At 44.5% G+C, this 20029-nt stretch overlaps 1 protein-coding gene across 17 annotated transcripts in view; it reads left to right on the top strand.

Annotated features, from left to right (window-relative positions):
* The window catches only part of NDEL1 (nudE neurodevelopment protein 1 like 1), an 80863-nt gene that overhangs the window by 15295 nt on the left and 45539 nt on the right, over positions 1-20029 (top strand). For all 17 annotated transcript variants that reach the window (XR_007459213.1, XR_007459210.1, XR_007459212.1 and 14 more), the window contains 6 exons: positions 8217-8314; positions 10038-10191; positions 11121-11269; positions 13008-13144; positions 14979-15152; positions 19530-19621. Coding sequence is in view for 12 of the 17 variants with exons in the window: in XM_049636968.1 (XP_049492925.1) it covers positions 8229-8314; positions 10038-10191; positions 11121-11269; positions 13008-13144; positions 14979-15152; positions 19530-19621 (792 nt within the window). In the remaining 5 variants the exon portion in view is untranslated. The remainder of the gene's footprint in view (positions 1-8216; positions 8315-10037; positions 10192-11120; positions 11270-13007; positions 13145-14978; positions 15153-19529; positions 19622-20029) is intronic.

Raw genomic sequence — 20029 nt, 5'->3', positions numbered from 1 at the left:
CTAGGAGTGGTCGGGTCGGAGGTGGCAGCGGCGCGCCCAGTCTCCCCTCACCGCGACCCCCCCTCCCGCCCCCCCAGGTCCCTTCGTCCTGGAGGGCTGTGCGCTCGGATTCCCAGCTCGCGTGGCCTCTCCCCGCTGGGGGCGACAGCGGAAGCAGCCCACGTCGGGCTCGGGTGACACTGCCGTGACTCCTCGCCCCTCCCGGAGTTGGGAAAAGTGTCTGGGTTGCTTGTGCTCGCTCCCCCCCCCCTTTTTTTTTGGTGGTTAGCAACAAAGTAACCTTTTAAGTTTTGCCAAGGAAGTGAGGGTTCTTTGAGCGCTGGTGATTAAATCCCAGTTCTGTAGCGCCCTGACGCATTTCAGAACCCTCGTTGCTGCCTGTTTGGAACCTCATCGCCCAGTCGTTGTTGTGCCTGATTCTGTTCTTGCCGGATAACAGAGAGCACCCCCGCCGACCGAGGGGGGGTCATTGAGCCCAGGTGGGGTGGCGGGCGGTAGGTGGTAAGTGATTTCTCCTGGGCTTTGGAGTCTACAAGTGGTGAAAGGCTTCGTGTGGATCAGAATTTACGTCTCTGGGCTCGGTCTCCCTTCCAAGTACTAACCAGGCCCGACCCTGCTTAGCTTCCGAGATCACACAGCGTGTTCAGGGTGGTCTGGCCGTACACGTCTCTGGGCTCGGAGTCACATTTGTGTGTGTGATTTTTATACCCTTCTCAACTAGAAAGCAGAGCAGAAAATCTGGCTTGTCTAAACTGTGCCGACAGCTAGGAGAAGGTGCATTCACCTGTTCTTTGTTTTTTTTTTTTTGTTTTTTTTTTTTGTTTTTTTTTTTTGAGCACGTTTACCTGCTTGCTGCCCAGTCATAGAGAAGATTCTAACTCTGGAACGTTCGTGGGTTGTGCTGGCTAATCGTTTTGTAGCCTCCACCTGTGAACCAGAGTAATTAGTGGCTTCACTCAATCACGAAGTGCGGTAAAATGCAGCCTTAAGTTCGTGGGTTGAAGAGAACCAGTGGGGAGCTGAGCAAGATCTCTCTTCCGAACTTTTACTAAAATTCACATCTACGACTGAGAGATTATAAGTAACAAGAGGAAAGTTGGGTTGGCCCTGGTTAGAGATTGGCCCGGTCCAGGTGGCAGTGGCTGACTCTTCCGAAGCTGTTCTTTTTCGGTTCTGTTTTGGTTTGTTAAATAAATGCAAGTTGGATAAGGGACATTCAGAGTAAGTAGGAACCTCGGTAAAAACTTAGATCTTGCTTTCACGACATCTGCAAAACTTATTTTTATTCTCATTTTAAATCGCGCTGACATAAATGCAGTTCCTGACGCTTAAAATTACTTCTGGCAGAAGTTCCTGACCACTTCGTGAGGTAGGAGAAGAAATTTGACAGGACTGAAAGGGAGAGCATATTTATGATAAGCTTTGAAAAGTAAAAAAAAAAAACCAAAAAACAAAAAACAACAAAAACCAAAAACTGTAAATGTCACCTTTGGGAGAAGTACAAGATTTTGGTTAAAATGCATGCACATTACCTATAGTGAATTCCAAAAGAACTCTCTCAATCTCATTAAGTCCCTAATACAACTATTAACAAGATGACAACATCACATGAAATGAATTTTCTTATTCCATTGCACAAAAAGTAGGTTCTCTGTAAGTACAGCATTTTGGACAGGCTGTTTCATACCCAGATGAGCTGATTTGTCAGTTACTAGATATCCAAAGGTCCCATACAGTATGATGTTGCCCCCATGTAAAAGTTGTCATACTTTTGAGATCTGGACCCCATCTGTGTGAGACACGGCATTGAGGGAAGATTTGGGTAGCAGGGGAGAGGACAAATTTATCAGCTTTGATTGCAGCTTCCTGAGATTATTGACGTGTCATTAATAGCTTTAAATTGTTTTGTTTTTTGTTTTTTTTTTTTTTTTTAGCAGTGTAGTTTTCCATATTGGCTAACTCTGTATAGCCTTAGTATCTCCAGTTACATAGTTTCAAGTAACACGGTAAACACATCCTCCCGCTGTAACCTGAGGCAAACTGAACAGACTTCCTCTTTACAGCCCCTGAGAAGATCTTTTGAATATCGGCAGTGGTAGCAAGTGTTTGTCATTTGTAAAAATTCTGATTTCTGGAAAAGGTTATTTCTCATGAATAAAACCAGAATGATAAAACTGGATAATACCAATCAGGAAGCAGTAAGAATGAGGTGTGACCACAAAGAAGTAACTGTTTTGTTTTTTTAGTTTCTAATCTGGGTCTTCAAGGCTGTTCCAAAAGAAGTTTTAAAAATGTTTTCAGTAATGGTGGTATCCCCAGACTGTGTGTATACCTTCTGGAAGAGATTAGCTTTTAAGGAATCATTTGTATGTTATAAATTCTGAAGCACATTTATTTTGTGGTCGTATTTCAAAGGTCCACTACTGAACAATTTTTTTTTTTTTTTTTTTTTTACAATTTAACAAAATTTATGCTACATTTACTATGTGCCAGGCCCAGTATTAAGTACTTTACACATATTAATTCACTTAATTTTCATAACAACCTTATTTTAGTTATGATCCCCATCGTACAGGTGAGGAACTGGGGGACTGTGGTTGAGTAACTTGCTCAAAGTCACCCAGTGAGTGAATAGAGGAGTCTGATTCAAACCCAGGCAGTTTGGCTCCAGGATCTGGGCTTTCAGCTACTATGCTGTGTTGTTTCTACCCCATGTTCCTGGGTTAAATGTTTTTAATTGGTTTGTTCCGAAAGAGATGATGGTCACTTTAGTAAAAGGTTTCAGGTGTAGATGATACTGTTTCAGGGGCCAATAAGCACGTTGTAAAAGCAGCCTTTAATTGCAAAAATCGTAGTCAACATTCAGTTCAAATAAGAATCAAGAGAATAAGAGACGCATGTGTGAAGTAAAAACGCATATTAATTTTGCTAGTGTTATTTGACACTGAACTAAGTAGTTGGACAAGGAGGACGCAAGAAATAGAGCTAGACGTTCAAGAAGTTTCTCAGGAAAGTCTATTTAAAACCTGAGTCACCAGAGAATACTGATGGAAACGTTGGTAGTTTTGTGAAGAATATGGCCCTATTTAAGAACCAAAAATCAGGGACAAATGGGTACTTTATAGCACACTCCCAAGTGTAAATAGTGAGATTCCTCAGGGAACACTACTAAGTGCCCTGCAAGGTCATAACGGCATTCGGGTCTTAAGATCCGTGTAAATGGGCCGGGAACAACAGAACAGCCTCCCCCAGAGAAGTTTCAGATTTGGCATGTGAATGGTAACAGTTTTAGATTAAAAACAACTGTAGAAGGATTGACTCCTCATTAAAACACATTCAAAGAAATGTCAGTTGCCCAGGACAGCATCTGATGGTCATATGAACTTCTGTAAGGACTCCGGCCCGTGGACCACACAGTCGACCCATAGCAATTGCTGTCCTGTAGCAGAGAGAGTACTGAAATGTTAAAAACATGTTGAAATTCTGAGGGGGCACCCATCACTCAATTTCAGAAAGGCGTATATGTAATCTAGAGAAGGTCCAAAGCATGACAGTGAATTTTGAAGGGGCCAAGATGGCTGCCAAGTGAATATTAGCTGCAAAGACAAGAAATACTTTGAGAAGAAGTATTATCCTCAAAGTCTACAAAATTAAGGCTTAAAAAATAATACGAACTTGTTCACCAAATCCTAGAACCTTACAAGGGAGCAACACACAGAAGTTATGGCAATTAAAACAAAAAAAAATTTTTTAATGTTTGTTTATTTTTGAGAGAGAGAGAGAGAGAGGGAGACACAATCCGATGCAGACTCCAGGCTCTGAGCTGTCAAGCACAGAGCCCTATGTGGGGCTCAAATCCACAAACTGTGAGGTCATGACTTGAGCTGAAGTCGAACACTCAACCGACTGAGCCACCCAGGCGCCCCTAAAGTTATGGCAAATTTAAGGGCAAAAATAGGAATTTCACTGATGGCTATAAAATATGGAACTTGTCTCATTTGCATAAAATAATGTAAATCAACAAATTAAACATTGTAGACTTGAAATCTTTTAAAATGTATATAAAGCTTAGGACTTTCTAACCGTGTGTTTCCCTTCTCGGAAGTTTTTACTTTTTTTCTTTTTTAAAAAAGATGTTAAGTAATATCTATCCCCAACATGGGGCTTGAACTCACAACCCTGAGATCTGAGAGTCACGTGCTCCCTTGGCTGAGCCAGCCAGTGCTCCTACTTTTTTTCTTATAGACATAGGAGTGATGTGTGTTCATCACAACCTTACGTTCTTCCAGCTTCCCACTCAGATGGTCTGTTACCTGGGATTCCTCATTTTTTCTGGAGCCGTCCATCTGGCTGAGTTACTCCTTTGGCCTGATGGACTAGGCTTCATCTGGGGACCTCTCTTTGCAGTCCCACGTTGGAGCCACCGTTTCTTGTATCCTTTGCTATCCAGCCTAGGTCTTGGTTCTCTCTCCCCTGGAACTGTCTCAGGAAGTGTGTGGGAAGTGACCCCCCTGAGTTCTTATGTGAGAAAAAAATTCTCTCATTGTCTGAATTTACCTGTTTCCTCTGTGTTCAGTAGGTCCTGGGGTTTTCTTATTCACACCGCTGGGTTTTCTTACTTGTCTGGTGGTTCTTGGTTGTCCATTTATATTTAAGACCAAAGGGCTGGATGGTGATCATTTTATTTATTTTTTATTTTTTTATTAAAAAAATATTTTTGTAAATGTTTATTCATTTTTGAAAGACAGCACAAGCAGGAGTGGGGCCGAGAGAGAGGGAGACACAGAATCCCAAGCAGGCTCCAGGCTCCCAGCTGTCAGCACAGAGCCCGACGCGGGGCTTGAACTCACAAGCGGTGAGATCATGACCTGAGCCGAAGCCGGACGCTCAACTGACTGGGCCACCCGGGCGCCCCTGGATAGTGATCATTTTAGATGGCAAGCTTGTGGTGGTGTCTCCAAAGCTGTCCCCTGTACGTCCCATAAGCTCCATATTCTTCGATGTGGAGCCTGTTTGGAGGCTTTTAAGTGACTACGAACATGGCTTGGCATGCATCGGATGGATTATTCTGTCTAGCCAAGAACGATAGGTTTTATAATCCCCATTTAATACATGGTAGAAATAAACTCCTCACAAATCTTTTTACTTATGCCATTCCTGGAATAGGAATTTAGATATTAATAAAGGAAAGCAGTACTTTGGAAAGTAAAGAGGGAATAACGAAAGAAAGGTTATAAATCAGTGTGAATATTTGTTGAATTTCTACTGTGTCGCATGTTTCTGGTGATGGAGGAGGATTTATAAATGAGACACTGGTCCTGCCCTCAAGGAACTAGCTGGGAACCTTTCCTTTTTCTACAGATGTTTATCTGAGCTAGAGCAGGTAGCAGCAAACTTTGCTTCTTGTGTTCCTCTGATCTTTAACGTTTTGCAAAACCGCAATTTATTGGATTGTGTATTAAAAAACTGAATATTTGAATTGCACATTGGTATGTGGTTGCCATTGTTTAAGTGACCAGTGCATCTATCCAAAATTGAAGCCCCGTGCCTGTGAGCTTCTGTAGGGCTGAATTCATAGATTTCAAATGTAATCCACATTTTTTGGGGCGTTTTGGGGAAAGACCTTACGTAGAGCATTCAGAGGACACAGCGATTGTTGCCTCTTGTTTGGATGCTCGCTCTCGTGTGCTGAAGTTATAGCTTCATCTGGCTTGTTAATATGAAATAGGTCCCTTCCCTCAGTGACTTAGGCAGGAACTCTCGAGAGTTATTGATAGCACATGGTGATGCCTTCAGGGGCTTCAGATACTCTTTTGGGATACAGATACTTCTGGACTGGCCTCATCATTCACACCTCACTGCATATTGTAGCTACAAATAAGATTGCCCCTACAACTGGGAAAATGGAGTGGGGATGGGGAGCTTTGATGAAGGGATAGGATTGTAAAATTAATCAGTAATGTTTACTAGTCGGTACACCTACTTGAAGAAACCTTAAGTCAGCTAGTTCTAACTCTAATTAGATGAAAAAAAACGGTTAAGAGGGTAAGCATATCGCTTAAGGAGTTTAATGGCAGAATTGGAGCCCTGGAAGCCGGTCTCAGCAGGACTCCCCACTCCGTGCAGCCTACATTTTAATGTGCTGTTGGGCCATAAGGGCATCTCCAAGAGCAGGGTAACGCAGGCAGAAGTGTGCCGTGGAGGAGTGATCGCATTAGAGGAGGGGGCACTTGGTGCACTCAGTGCTTCTCCAGTGTCAACAATGTCTGACACGTAGCAGTTGCTCAGGAAACGCTAGAAAGCACTAAGTACTTTCTCTGAGCAAAGTGTTGTGCTTGGTGCCATGAGAGAGGCGGAGTGTGTCAAGAATCCATCTGTTTTCAAAGAACTCTTAGGCTGATTGGTGATTTCAGGTAATCGGGAGATTGACTAACATGTCGAAAGTAATACTGGGTGGTGTGGTTAGGAGAGGTTGGACTGAAACAGAACACTGCAGTTGGCCTCAAACCAAGTGTGTGAAGTTATGTGTTACTATTATTCCGTGAGAAATCACTCTTGTACCTACCTGTCTGGTACACCCACCCTGAAGTTGGCGTTTCCTGTTCGTGACTTCAGGAACGCCTTTTTGCTCAGCCTTTATGAGTGGATCGTGCTCTGTGAACTCCCAAGTTCTCTGCAACCCCAAGTTTCTGTTCGTTTACTTCTAAAGCTGGTCTTTAGTTCTTGCTGCCCAGTAATGGATTAGGTTGATCCAATTTCGGTTTAATTTAGTTAACATTATTGAGTATCTTGCTATTGTGCAGGCATTGTGTTGGGGTAGAAATAAGAACAGTGCGCAGCCTGATGGTTTAAGCAAATGCATTACTGGGTGGTAAGTATATTCAGGAAAGCAAGTGTGGGGTATAATGGTAGACAGGAGTGTAGGGGATTTTTAGTGCTGTCTGGGTAGGATAGGAAAGGCTTTCTGGAAGGGATGGCAGTGAGGTTTGAAAGGACAAGTAGACCCTTTCCAAATGCACAAGGACGGGAGAGCCATTCCAGGTAGAGGAAGCATCCAGATCTGAAACAGAATGTCATGTTAAGACAGTTTTGAACAGTATTGCTGGAATATAAAATGGGATACTTGGGAGGGGGTTGTAGGAGGTAAGACACTCTAGTTATGAATGTAGAGTGAGTCCAATGACCTTGGTATTTCATTCTCTGGCCAGTTGGAGTTTTTAGATAGTCCACATGCAAAGTTAACTGAATAGATCTCCCCCCCCCCCCCCCCCCCCCGCCAATGCTTTGGGTGAGCAACCAAGATGAGAGAACATTGAAGTTGGGGGATTAGTGAGCTTATGGAGGAAGCTTTGGACTTAAAAGAAGTGTAATAATAGTAAATTATTGAGAATGTGGTACCCGATTTCCTAGTATGGTCACCTGGCATGACATGTCCCAGATAGGTCTTTTGAAGCAATTGTACCCCAGAGGGGGACATGCTATAGTAGCCTCAGCTCGGGCAGTAAACGTGGTTCTGTCGCTCGATTCCCAGAAGATCAGCTGGCTGGAATGCAGCTGCCGGAGCCCGGTGTGCTGGATGATTCCACGGGGCCAGTTCCTGTGTAGCCTAGGGCTTTGACCCAAAGTGCCTCGTGTGCCTCTATACCAGAGCACGTTGTTGATATCCTCTCCTGACTTTATCCAGAACATTGGGGGTCCCTGAGGTTGGGCAGTAAGATGATTTGTGTGTCCCGAGTTCTAATAGTTAATCACCCTCAGGGTCTGTCATGTTTAACTCCCTCCAAAATGCTGTAGATTTCATGTTGTCCCAGATTTTCTACTTTTATTTAGATTCCTATGTTCTCTATTGTTTTAAAAAATTAAAAAAAAATAGCTGTCAGTTATCTATCAATTTATTGTATGCTCTCTGCCTAGTGTGGGGCTCGAACTCATGACCCGAGATCGAGTTGCACGCTCCACCCACTGAGCCAGCCAGGTGCCCCGTTCTCTGTTTAAAAGTTTGTCTTTAGGGGCGCCTGGGTGGCTCAGTGTGTTAAGCTTCAGACTATGGCTCAGGTCATGATCTCACGGTTCGTGAGCTCAAGCCCCACATTGGGCTCTGTGCTGACAGCTCGGAGCCTGGAGCTTGTTTCGGATTCTGTGTCTTCCTCTCTCTCTGCCCCTTCCCTGCTATCAAAAAAAATAAACATTAAAAGTTTGTCTTTAATATTTCACAGGCTTTCTTGATCATGGATGGTGAAGATATACCAAATTTTTCAAGTTTAAAGGAGGAAACTGCTTATTGGAAGGAACTTTCCTTGAAGTATAAACAAAGGTAATAATATTGAAAAGCATCCTGAAACTAGGGGAAGGCGTTTGGAATACCAGTGCCAGCGTGTGCAGATATGTGTATCTTTTAACATAAAGCTAAATTTAGAGTTTCGGGGTTGGGTTTGGGATTCTGGAAATAGAGCATGGCTTGTATTTAAATAGTATAAAAATGCCATAAAATTTTATTCAAATTATTAAAACAGTAAGAAAACTTCACGTTTGTGATTTCTTCTGGTAGCTGACCTCCTTTTACATTTGGCCTGCTGTGTGTGTGCTGATTCTGTCTCATCCTTTGGTCTTTGGGAGATTCTGATAAGCTGTCTAGGGCTTCATACAGCAGACGCTAGTTCTTTTCAGGCAAGTGCTGTCAGTGTTTGGAGCTAGCGAAGCTTTGGAGAGGGGAGGAGAGCTTTAATAGAAATGGAGTGTTTTAATGGAAATCTCAATTAGTCTAATTAGTTGAGGAAGCCTTTTATATTAATAACCTTTTAAGCACCAAATTTGTCTTTAGATTTCTTTCTGGTTCTTTATCTTTTATTTTTAGAGAGAGAGAGCAGTGAGTGCAATTGGGGGAGAGGGGCAGAGAGGGAGAGGGAGAGAATCTTAAGCAGGCTCCATGCTTAGTGAGGAGGTCGATGCAGGACTTGATCCCATGACCTTGGGATCGTGACCTGAGCTGAAAAATAAGAGTCGGATACTCAACTGATGGAGCCACCCAAGTGCCCCTTAGATTTCTTTTTAAAATGCAACTTAACACACACACACACACACACACACACACTTTCCTACTTTGGTATATAAAGCTTGTTAAGCCTTACCAAACCTTTCATTGCTATTTCAGCGAAGCCAAGTAAATTATGCTGATGGATATAGGAGGGGTCTGTTTATGGCAGGGGCTCTGAATCTTTTTTTGTGTCATAGATGCCTTAATTGGCTGGGGAAACCTGTGGACCCCTTCTCAGAATAACGTGTTTTTGTTTGTTTTGTTTTAAATATTTATTTATTTTGAGAGAGAGGGAGTGAATCACAAGCAGGCTCCCTGCTTCAGCACAGATCTGATGCGGGGCTCAATCCCACAAACCACGAGATCATGACCTGAGCTGAAATTAAAAGTCAGATGCTTAACTGACAGAGTCACCCAGGCGCCCCAAAATAATGTTTTTCAGTGCATACAATTAAATAATAAAATTACAAAGGAAACCAGTTGTATCAAAAAACACTTAACAGTACTTTGTGGCATAGTAATGTGTGTTTCTTTATTAATACCTTAAATAAGAAAGATCTAGGGGTGGGGCACCTGGGTGGCTCATTCAGGTTAAACATCTGACTTCGGCTGAGGTCATGATCTCAGGGTTCATGACTTCGAGCCCCGCATCAGGCCGTCTGCTGTCAATGTAGAGCCCACTGTGGATCCCCTGTTCCCCAGTCTCTCTGTCCCTCCCCTGTTCATGCTCTCTTTTTCTCTCTCAAAAATAAATAAACATTAAAAAAAAAAAAAAGATTTAGGGGTGAGTGTGTAAAATGTGAGTCCTTTTGGACCTTTTAAGTCACTTTCACTGAACCCTGAGCCTAGAATAAGTGATGTAAGACAGACTGTCTTTATTATGTAGTATATTTTGTGGTAGCACCAGCGTTCGGGCACAGTCATTGACCTGACCTGCAGTCGTCTTCCCGCGGACCCTGGGACTCCTCCTGTGACTCCTCTTTCCCACTCTGTCTGTGATCAGCTTCCAGGAAGCTCGGGATGAGCTAGTTGAATTCCAGGAGGGAAGCCGAGAATTAGAAGCAGAGCTGGAGGCACAGTTAGTACAGGCTGAACAGAGGAACAGAGACTTGCAGGCCGATAACCAGAGACTGAAGTATGAAGTCGAAGCACTAAAGGTAACTGTGGCAGCTTTACAAGCTGCTGTCGAATGCGCTGGGCTGTGTTCACATGAGACATACGGTTTTTGGGTGGAGCTTAAGAGCAGCAGGCAGAAAAAAAAAAAAAAAGCCTTAAAGTGAGTTTTCGGAATAAACTTTTCTTTCATGGAACCAAGGGGAAGGTGGTTTGGGGTTTAGGAGTTCGCTTAGAAACCCTGTAGCCGTCCGGTTTTTAGCGATCATGTTCTCATGACACGTGGCCATTCTGTCATTTTCCAAAGCTGCCTGATTTGCTCAAGATTGCCTCATTTGGTGGCACTTTAAAATTATTTTGTATGAAATACACATTTATTCCATTATTCGTAGCCTCTTTACTTTTGAAGTTCATTTGGGGTTTAAAAAAAAAAATCCCTTTTTAAAAAGGGATTTCTAGGAGTTAAAGGATTAACCCCCTTTGTTGCTGTCCATCGCCTGCCTTAGCCAAGGGCTTGAGGGTTTCTGTGCCCCTGGGCGTGGGGTGGGGTTATGGTTTGGGGAAGGCGGGGGGGACACAGGTGAGAGCTAGGGCAGTGGGGCTCTGGGTGGTGGTCTCCCTCTCTGTGCTCACCCGGGCCGCGTTTAGCCTGAGAACCCAGAGTTCACCCCCCTCCCCGAGTGTGGGGTTGAGGCAGTAGTTTCACAAAATAGGGAAATAACCTCTTTTCAGAGAGGTCATTATTAGATTTCTTTCTGAGGGGAGAATGGTTGACTCTTTAAATTTATGAGTTAAGGTGCTTGGAATGCATGTCTTTTTTTTTTTTTTAATGTAAGGAGGAGAGGAGTACCATCACCTCAGATTGCGGGTAATTTCCTTGGATCCCTGCCCTCATGGTTTGGGTGGCTTCCTTCATTAAGGACAACTCTGTATTAATCACACACACTTTCCTTCCTATACCCATTGCCTTCAGGAGAAACTAGAACATCAGTATGCACAGAGCTACAAGCAGGTGTCGGTATTAGAAGACGACTTAAGTCAGACCCGGGCCATCAAGGAGCAGTTGCATAAGTATGTGAGAGAGCTGGAGCAGGCCAACGATGATCTGGAGCGAGCAAAGAGGTAAATGGATGCTGTGCACTCGGTTGCAACAAGCAGACTTGGCGATCAGGGTTGAAGATCTGTCAGCTCTCAGCTCAGCCTGTCACCTAGATCTTGGTCCCAGAACGTTGCCTTCTGGTATTTCATCGCATTGGTGCTAAATCGATCCTTCTCTCTCCAGATAATGCCCTCCCAGGGTTTTCTCCCTGTTTGTCCTTCTGTCCTTCATTACCATTGTTGGTCCTGTTGGTGTTTTGTTTTGTTTTTTAAACACCTCTCCTTTACTCCTCTGTCTTTCCCTCTGTGTTCTTAGTGCTGCCACACTTGTGGCAGGCCCTGCATCTTCTGCCTGAATTCTGTAGTGACTTCCTCACTGATCTGTCTTTACATCTTTACTCCTTCTCCTTCTCTTCAGTTTAAATGCTAACCTATGGATTTTCTCAGAATACTGCTTTCGTCACGATTCTGCCGCACGGCCTAGAGTGGCTTGCTGTTGTTACTGTTGCTGAGCTTTTCTGCAGTCTGTAATGAGTTGTTTCTGAACCATTCCAAACTTGATTCCTGTTACTTTACAATTACCGTCTGGTAGTTCTTTCCTTAATGTCTGAGTGACTCCTACATGCCTGGCTTGATGCTAGAGCTGAGGATGACAGAGGTGAGCTAGCCGCTGCCCTCGGGTGGGACCGACGTGGACCTTTGACACGGTCAGTACTCGAGCGAAGAGAGTGTCCAAGCGGCTCCAGGGCACAGAGGCGGCGGCTGCTGGCGTACCGTGGGGGAGCTGGGGAAGCCTTCGCTGGCACTGAAGCTGCAGTCTGCGAGGAGGGAAGAGGCCAGCCAGGGGAAGAGAGAGCTGTAAAGGCAGAGAGGCAGGAAGGCTCAGGAGGTGGGAATATCTCACTTCGATTGACGTGTGGAGACCGTGTGGCTGCACAACATGAGATTGAAAGTGGTTGGGGCCAGATTGGGAAGAACCTTGTGTGCTGTTTGAAAGCCGTTCTAGAGGCAATGAGGGCCTCGTGAAGAGTTTTTTAAACAAAGGAGGGACACCAGACTTTGATGGGATAGGACTGAGGAACTGGCAGTAGGGAGGAAGACCCTTGAGGAGTAATCCAGGTGATGGATGAGGAATTGAGCCAGGGGCAGAAGGTTGGGGGAGAGCGAGTGGAGTTGAGAGACATTTTGACAGCCGATAGGACTTGGTAAAATTGGCCACAGGCATTAAGAGTTCGAACTTGAGGTTAGGGAATTTTATTTCTGTAGCAGGCTGCACGCAGTGGGCAGGGGGCACGTAGTAGGTGCGTGTTAATGTCTGTTGAATAAATGAGCACGACGAGAAATGCAGGAAGAAGAGATGGAGTAAATGGAGCGGGACCTGGGACTTGGTGTTTTAAACGCATTTTTAACTCTTAATGTACTCTAAAATTGTTGGAAAGTCTTCTTGGAAATGTGTCAACTTGGTTGTTGTGTTTACAATCCGGGGGGGGAGACAAAGTGTGTAATAGGTGGCCTGCCTTTAAGGAACCGTAAGGATTTTCGGTGGGCATTTAAGAGAATACATTGAATGGCCCAAACTAGCCACAGAGACACTAAGTGCCACCAGAGGTCACAAGGGGGTGGAGACCATTCTCTTTCAACTGGGCCAGGCTTTCTAGGTCAGGAAATGGCATGAGCTAAACGGACAGTTTCCTTTTGTATTAGCTGTTTGCACGCTATTTATTTAATTCATGGACTCCCAATTTTTTTTTCTTCTTTTTAGAGCAACAATAGTGTCACTGGAAGACTTTGAACAAAGGCTAAATCAGGCCATTGAACGAAATGCATTTTTAGAAAGTGAACTTGATGAAAAGGAATCTTTGTTAGTCTCTGTACAGCGGTTAAAGGATGAAGCCAGAGGTAAACCTAAAACTTGAAGAACACCCTCTACCCCACTGTCCCTAAGCCCTGGTTCTAAGCCAGCTCCAGGAGCAAGGTTGAAGGCCGTGTGCACGATCCTTTTGTCAGGCACTGTGCTGCTTTTAGTCTCTCAGCACCTACACATCATCAACTCGAAGAAGTAGGTAGTGTTATCCCCCTTTTACAGGTCAGAAAACTGAGCAGAGAGAGGTGGAGTTGTGTCCAAAGTCTTAGAGCTTTTCAGTGGGGATGCAAACCCTGGTCTGTTTTCCAGAACCTTAACTGCTACCACTGTGCGCGTCCTGCTTGGTTTCTTTGGGTCTTCTCCTGTGTTACGCACATAATGACACTGCGTGTGTGCACATATGATAAAGAAGAGACTGCTTTCTTTGTAGTCCGCATTCTACCAAGTATTAAACAAAAGACGGAGGGAGGGAGAATTTTAAAAGGAAAGTATGTATTCACTATATGCTTGTACAGCAGTGTAACTCCCCGGCCCCCTGCCCCCAGGCCCTGGCAACGCCGTTCTTCCTTCTGTGTCTGTGAATCTGACTCTTCTAGGAACCTCACAGAGGTGGGGCCATAGGGTATTTGTCCTTTTGTGACTGGCTTGTTTCCATTCCGCATAACGTCCTCAAGGCTCATCCCTGTAGTGGCACGTGTCAGAATTTCCTTCCGTTTTAAGTCTGCATAAGACCCTGTTACATGCACAGATCACATTTTGTCTATCCATTTATCCACGGATAGACATTTGGGTATATACCCAGGAATGGGATAACTTTGTATACTTTTTTTTTTTTTTTTTTTAACATCAGTGTTCTGTAGGTCAGTTGAATAACTGGAAAAGGAAATGTTAATTTGGGCTTAAAAATTCTAGATTTGAAAGCAAGAAAAAAATTGCGGCTGTTTTGAATGCTTCCTTTCTATAACAAAATACTGCATTTTGATAATTAATAAACCATACCAACCCACTTAAAATTCTAAAAGTGTACTTCATTGATTTTGCAGTAATCCCAAAAGAACAGAATAAAAGCAAATGAGTTGAAAAGAGCATTTATTTTTGTGTCCTGTAGGTTCAGTGTGAGTTTTGGTTTGGCCTCCATCCTGTTTCTTTTTGCACGTGAGCATAGTTTGCTGTCCTCTTAGGTTATAGCATTTGTATTGGCTTTTTTTTTCCTTTTTCTTTTTTTTAAGTGTTTATTTTTGAGGGGCACTTGGGTGGCTCAGTCAGTTGAGCATCCGACTTCGGCTCAGGTCATGATCTCACGGTTCGTGAGTTCGAGCCCTGCGTCGGGCTCTGTGCTGACACCTCAGAGCCTGGAGCCTGCTTCGGATTCTGTATCTCCGTCTCTCTCTGCCCCTCCTTTGCTTGCACTCAGTCTCTCTCTTTCCCTCTCAAAAATAAATAAACATTAAGAAAAATTAAGAAAAAATGTTTATTTTTGAGAGAGAGAGAGACAGTATGAGTGGGAGAGGAGCAGAGAGGGAGACACAGAATCCGAAGCAGGCGCCAGGCTCCGAGCTGTCAGCACAGAGCCCGACGTGGGGCTCGAACTCATGAACTGATCGGCTCGAGATCACGACCTGAGCCACAGTCGGACTCTCAACCGACTGAGCCCTCCCAAGCGCCCTCCCAAGTGTTTTAGTTCTAAAAGATCATTTAGACGGTAGGGTTGTCATTTTTATACCCCAAGAAATAAAAAGCATTAAATAGGAAACTCGTTTTTGGGAAATAGTCATTTAGGAGGAACGTCTTTACGGCTTTTCAGATGTGACTTTGCTGGGTGTGTCTGCTTCCTCGAGTGAGTGTTATTCCCTGTGCAACATTTTGCAGATTTAAGACAAGAACTGGCAGTCCGGGAGAGACAGCAGGAAGTCACCAGAAAGTCGGCGCCCAGCTCTCCGACCCTGGACTGTGAAAAGATGGACTCCGCCGTGCAGGCATCGCTTTCTTTGCCAGCTACTCCCGTTGGCAAAGGGACGGAGAGCAGTTTTCCTTCACCCAAAGGTTTGTGCTGTCTTTTCTTTCTGCACCTGTGGTGGATTAGCGACGGAAGGGGGTCTGCCGTGGAAGCAGGGGTCGCCGTGGGGTGAGCAGTGATTTCACTTTAGAAGTTGGTGAAATCAAGCACTCTGTGGAGCAGAGGAAGAGGTTGGTTTCCCAGGCGGCTCCTGCACAGGGCAGTGGTGCCTGCGTGTGCAGTAAGAGCAGCTTAATGCATCGAGTCTTTAAGAAGTTGCAGGTTTTTCAAAGCAACGTTGATTTTTTGATGGTAGCAGGAGTACAGCTTCATGTTGAAAAGTTGAAAAAAAAAGACCCACCGCAGTCTAACCGCTGCAAGGCAGCTATTGGTTTTTTTTTTTTTTTCAACATAATTTTATTTTTTTAAATTTACATCCAAGTTAGCATATGGTGCAACAATGATTTCAGGAGTAGATTCCTTGATGCCCCTCCCCCATTTAGCCCATCCCCCTTCCCACACCCTCCAGTAACCCTCAGTTTGTTCTCCATATTTATGAGTCTCTTCTGTTTTGTCCCCTCCCTGTTTTTATATTATTTTTGCTTCCCTTCCCTGTGTTCATCTGTCCTGTGTCTTAAAGTCCTCATATGAGTGAAGTCCTATGATTTTTGTCTTTCTCTAATTTCACCTAGCATAATACCCTTCAGTTCCATCCACGTAGTTGCAAATGGCAAGATTTCATTCTTTTCGATTGCCGAATAATACTCCATTGTGTGTGTGTGTGTATATATATATATATATACACACATACGTGTGTGTGTGTATACACACACGCACACACGCACACACCACATCTTCTTTATCCATTCATCCATCCGTGGACATTTGGGCTCTTTCCACACTTTGGCTATTGTCGATAGTGCTGCTGTAAACATGGGGGTGCATGTGTCCCTTCGAAACAGCACACCTGTATCCCATGGATAAATGCCTAGTGGTGCAATTGCCGGGTCGTAGGGTAGTTCTGCTTTTAGTTTTTTGAGGAACCTCCATGCTGTTTTCCAGAGTGGCTGCACCAGCTTGCATTCCCGAGGGCAGCTATTGTTAATGCGGAATTTTTTCCGCTGTGTGTGTGTGTTTGCTTGTGCCACACCTTGTTACACATAAGCTTGGGGATTGTATTTAAATACAGTTTTATTTCTTGGGCCGCTTCACATATCACCGAAGACTAGAGGCTTTTACACACGGCGTGTACAGAGAGACTCCCTGAGTTACCATTCGGCTCAGGTGGGCGTGGGCTTTCTGTTACGTGCCTTGGTGGCTGCCGTTTTCAGAGGTGACATTCGGAGTAATCCACGAGCAGTACGTGAGAATGTTCCTTTTGCTGTCAGCCAGTATGGTTTTTTATATCCAGCTAAGCAGAAACACCACTTAGTGGCCACTACGTAGAACCTTAGAATGGAGCCCCCACAGGGCTTCATTCAGATTTGTTTCATTTTTGCAGCTTGCAGATACTTGGCCACTCCCACTCCTCCATTCTTTTTTCTTCCCAGACTGGAGCTCTTTCTTCCCATCCCTTTTTTAAATAAAGGATCTTCTCTTTCAGAGTGATAGGAGAAGATTTTCTCTTCGGACAGTTAGCGAAGTAAGCTCGCTCTATCTGTCCTGCCCAGTACAGTAGCCGCTAGCCCACGTGTGACCGTTCACATTTAAGTTTTTATTACAGTGAATTAACATTTAAAATTCAGTTTCCCAGTTGCAGTAGCCACATTTCAAGTGCTCAGTAGCCCTTCGGTAGAGAACTTCTCCTACCTTCACTTAGTTATAAGGTGAAATTGGCTCAGGAACGGGAAAATGCCATAGAGTCGTTAGGGTGGTGTTATTTGCGCTTGTGCTGGGGTTGCTGCCGAGGACATAGAGCAGGCGGGGTGCACATGGTCGCAGGCGTCAAAAACTCTCACTGTCCATTTTGGAGAATGGCTGCTTGTGTATTTGAGGATCTCAGAATTCCTAACATTTGAAAATGAACAAAGGTTTGCTTTCTGGTACCGATAGAACTGTGTGGCTAAGTTCTGAAAATTCTTCAGTTGAGCCCTAATCAGAAGAATCGGGAGCTCAGTTGAGGTAAGACCCAGACAGGTGCGCGTCCTGTCATAGCTCATTAGAGTTTTAATTCAGGGACTTGGCTGCGGTGAGCAGGGCAAGGTCAGTGGGACACAGAGCTTGCTTGCTCTGGCACAGGATTAAGATTGTCAACCCCGAGGCAGTGCTGTTTGTCCAAGTAGGCTGGGACGTTTGCAGACTGGGACTGAGAGTGTGCACTTTAACCAACCTGAAAGCTGCTGCGTGCCAGATCACCGCACTTGTGTGACAGATGAGTCAGCACAGACCTGACGAGAAGCCGGAGATTAGTGAAATCAGTGCAAGCCTGAAGGGCCGTCCTCTATGAAGTGGTCTGTCTTTAATTGTATTTTAGAAGTAACACTGCCGGTTTCCAAAAAGCATCTAAGACAGCTTTCCATAAAAGCACAGATTTAATAGTTTGAGGATAATAGGGAAAAACGAGGTCTGGAAATACCTGCCGAGAAAAGTACAGCAGTTTGTTTATACCCTGGTGAGCCCCTGTCCTGTGCCGTGCATTATTCTAGATGCTGGGAGTCTAGTGGTGAATGGGACCGCGTCCCCACCTTCAGTTAGATTGTATTCTGGAGGACAAGGACAGTGAACGGCAGCAACAAAGCGTTTACGTACTGATCAGTGCTCCGTAGCGTTGAGTGCTTCCTATGGGCAGGTGTTTCGAGAGTGTATTAGCTAACTTAAACTTCACAACGACTTTGAAGTGTTCTTATTAGCCCTCTTCTACATATGGGTGGCTTACTAAAGCTCACACAGTTACTCAGTGGCAGAGGTGGATTTGTATGTAGCAGTTTAGCCCAAGAGCTCGTAACTGGTAGACACCATCTCAAAAGTAAACGGAAGAAACGTGCATGACTGAAAACGGCTGCTGAGGGCGTGCAAGAAGGTGTGAGTAAATGTCACACGAAATAACCCCATTCCGAGTGGGGAGACTGCGGGAGCATCCGTTCTCCCCAAATCAACGAGTAATTTAAATTGCTAATGAAAATCCCAAGAGGGTCTTTTAAATTGGCAAGTTGATTTTAAAGTTACTCTGGAAGAGTAAGTGTGCCAAGAAAAACTTGAAATAGGCTAATAACAACAGGCTTTTCCCTTCAAGACAGCAGAGCATGTTTTAATGAAAGCAGCCTATTTCTGGTGCAATAGACTAATAAGTCAATGGAGCTAAAATATATAGGGAATTCAGTGTATGAAAAGTGCCATTTCAGATGAGATGAGTCGTCTTCATGTTACGGTATTAGGACATTTGGCTATCCATTTGAAAAAAGCTTCGAGGGGCGCCTGGGTGGTGCAGTCGGTTAAGCGTCCGACTTCAGCCAGGTCACGATCTCGCGGTCCGTGAGTTCGAGCCCCGCGTCAGGCTCTGGGCTGATGGCTCGGAGCCTGGAGCCTGTTTCCGATTCTGTGTCTCCCTCTCTCTCTGCCCGTCCCCCGTTCATGCTCTGTCTCTCTCTGTCCCAAAAATAAATAAAAAAAACGTTTTAAAAAAAAAAAAAAAAAAAAAAAGAAAAAAGCTTCGATATTTGATGGATCAACTGATGTAAATGTTAAAAAAAAAATTAGGAAAACCTAAGGAGGACGTAAGAGGAACATATTTATGATACCAAGGTGAGGAAGCCCAGGCTTCCCCACCAAAACAAAAAGCTTGGAAGATGAATGTCACACTGAGAAGTGTAAGACCTAGAAGAGAGAGGGTGAACGTCTACAGTCGATAGGGCCCTTGCACGTTGATTAAAGGAAAGACCACCCAGTAGATGAAGTGTGGAGGATAAACAGATGATTTCCAGAAGAAGAGATTCACATATCTAGTTAGCAAGGAAACAAAAACACAACAGAATGACTATCAAATTGGCAAAAAAAAAAAAAAGAAAAAAAGAAAAAAAGATAATGTCTCGTATCGTTGATGGCGTTGCCATACAGATTGCTGACCTTGGCACAACCTTCTCAGAGAGCATTTTGGCAGTATCTCCTAAGGTGGACGACATGGGCATATCCTGTGACCCAGCAGTTCTATTTTTAGGAATCGCTTCTCCAGAAATCCTTGTCTAGATGTTTGAAGGATATATGTCCTTTTAGCATTATTTGTAATGTAAAATTAGGTGTAGTCTAAATATCAGTCAGTTGAAGGAGACAGTTCAACATATTGAGGGTGTCCCACTTTGTACTTCCTGTCCACGGTTTGGAATTCTTTTTCATTCCGCGTATTCTGCTTTGTAACGTCAACAACAAAACCGGCAACAAGATGTAGAGGGAACAACAAGTGTAACCACTCCTCTCTTCTTTTTCTCTAGCTATACCAAACGGTTTTGGTACCAGTCCACTAACTCCTTCTGCTAGGATATCAGCACTAAACATCGTGGGGGATCTCTTACGGAAAGTAGGGGTAAGCATTCAATTATTTACCCCCGCGTATTTCAGCTGCCAAGGTGTTGAATTCTTAATTCGGAGGGAGGGAAGAAAAAAAGGGGACCTTCTTGTGCTGAAGGCCTTGATTAAGCAGAGAGACGGAAGCATCTGGTGATGAGCCGAGACTGCTCCGGGGAACAGTGTTGGGGCTCGGGCCCGCTAGTGCTTCTGCAGACGGCCCTGCGCGCTGAGCTCTTGGCCCCCCACCCCCAACCCCCGGGGGCGTTCTGTGTGTCCCCATGGCTGTTTGCCCATCGTGGTCCCTCCATCTTTTTCTACACTGATTGCTCTGTGGCCTGCTATGTGTTCTGTGCCACTCCTGAATCCTGTTCCTGCTGTAGTCTCCCCCCCCCCCCCCCCCCCCCCCCCCCCCCCCCCCCCCCCC

The sequence above is a fragment of the Panthera uncia genome, chromosome E1, assembly GCF_023721935.1.
Source record: "Panthera uncia isolate 11264 chromosome E1, Puncia_PCG_1.0, whole genome shotgun sequence".
NCBI lineage: Eukaryota > Metazoa > Chordata > Mammalia > Carnivora > Felidae > Panthera > Panthera uncia.
Note: the sequence above shows the minus strand (reverse complement) of the source record. Positions and strands in the feature narration are given on the sequence as shown.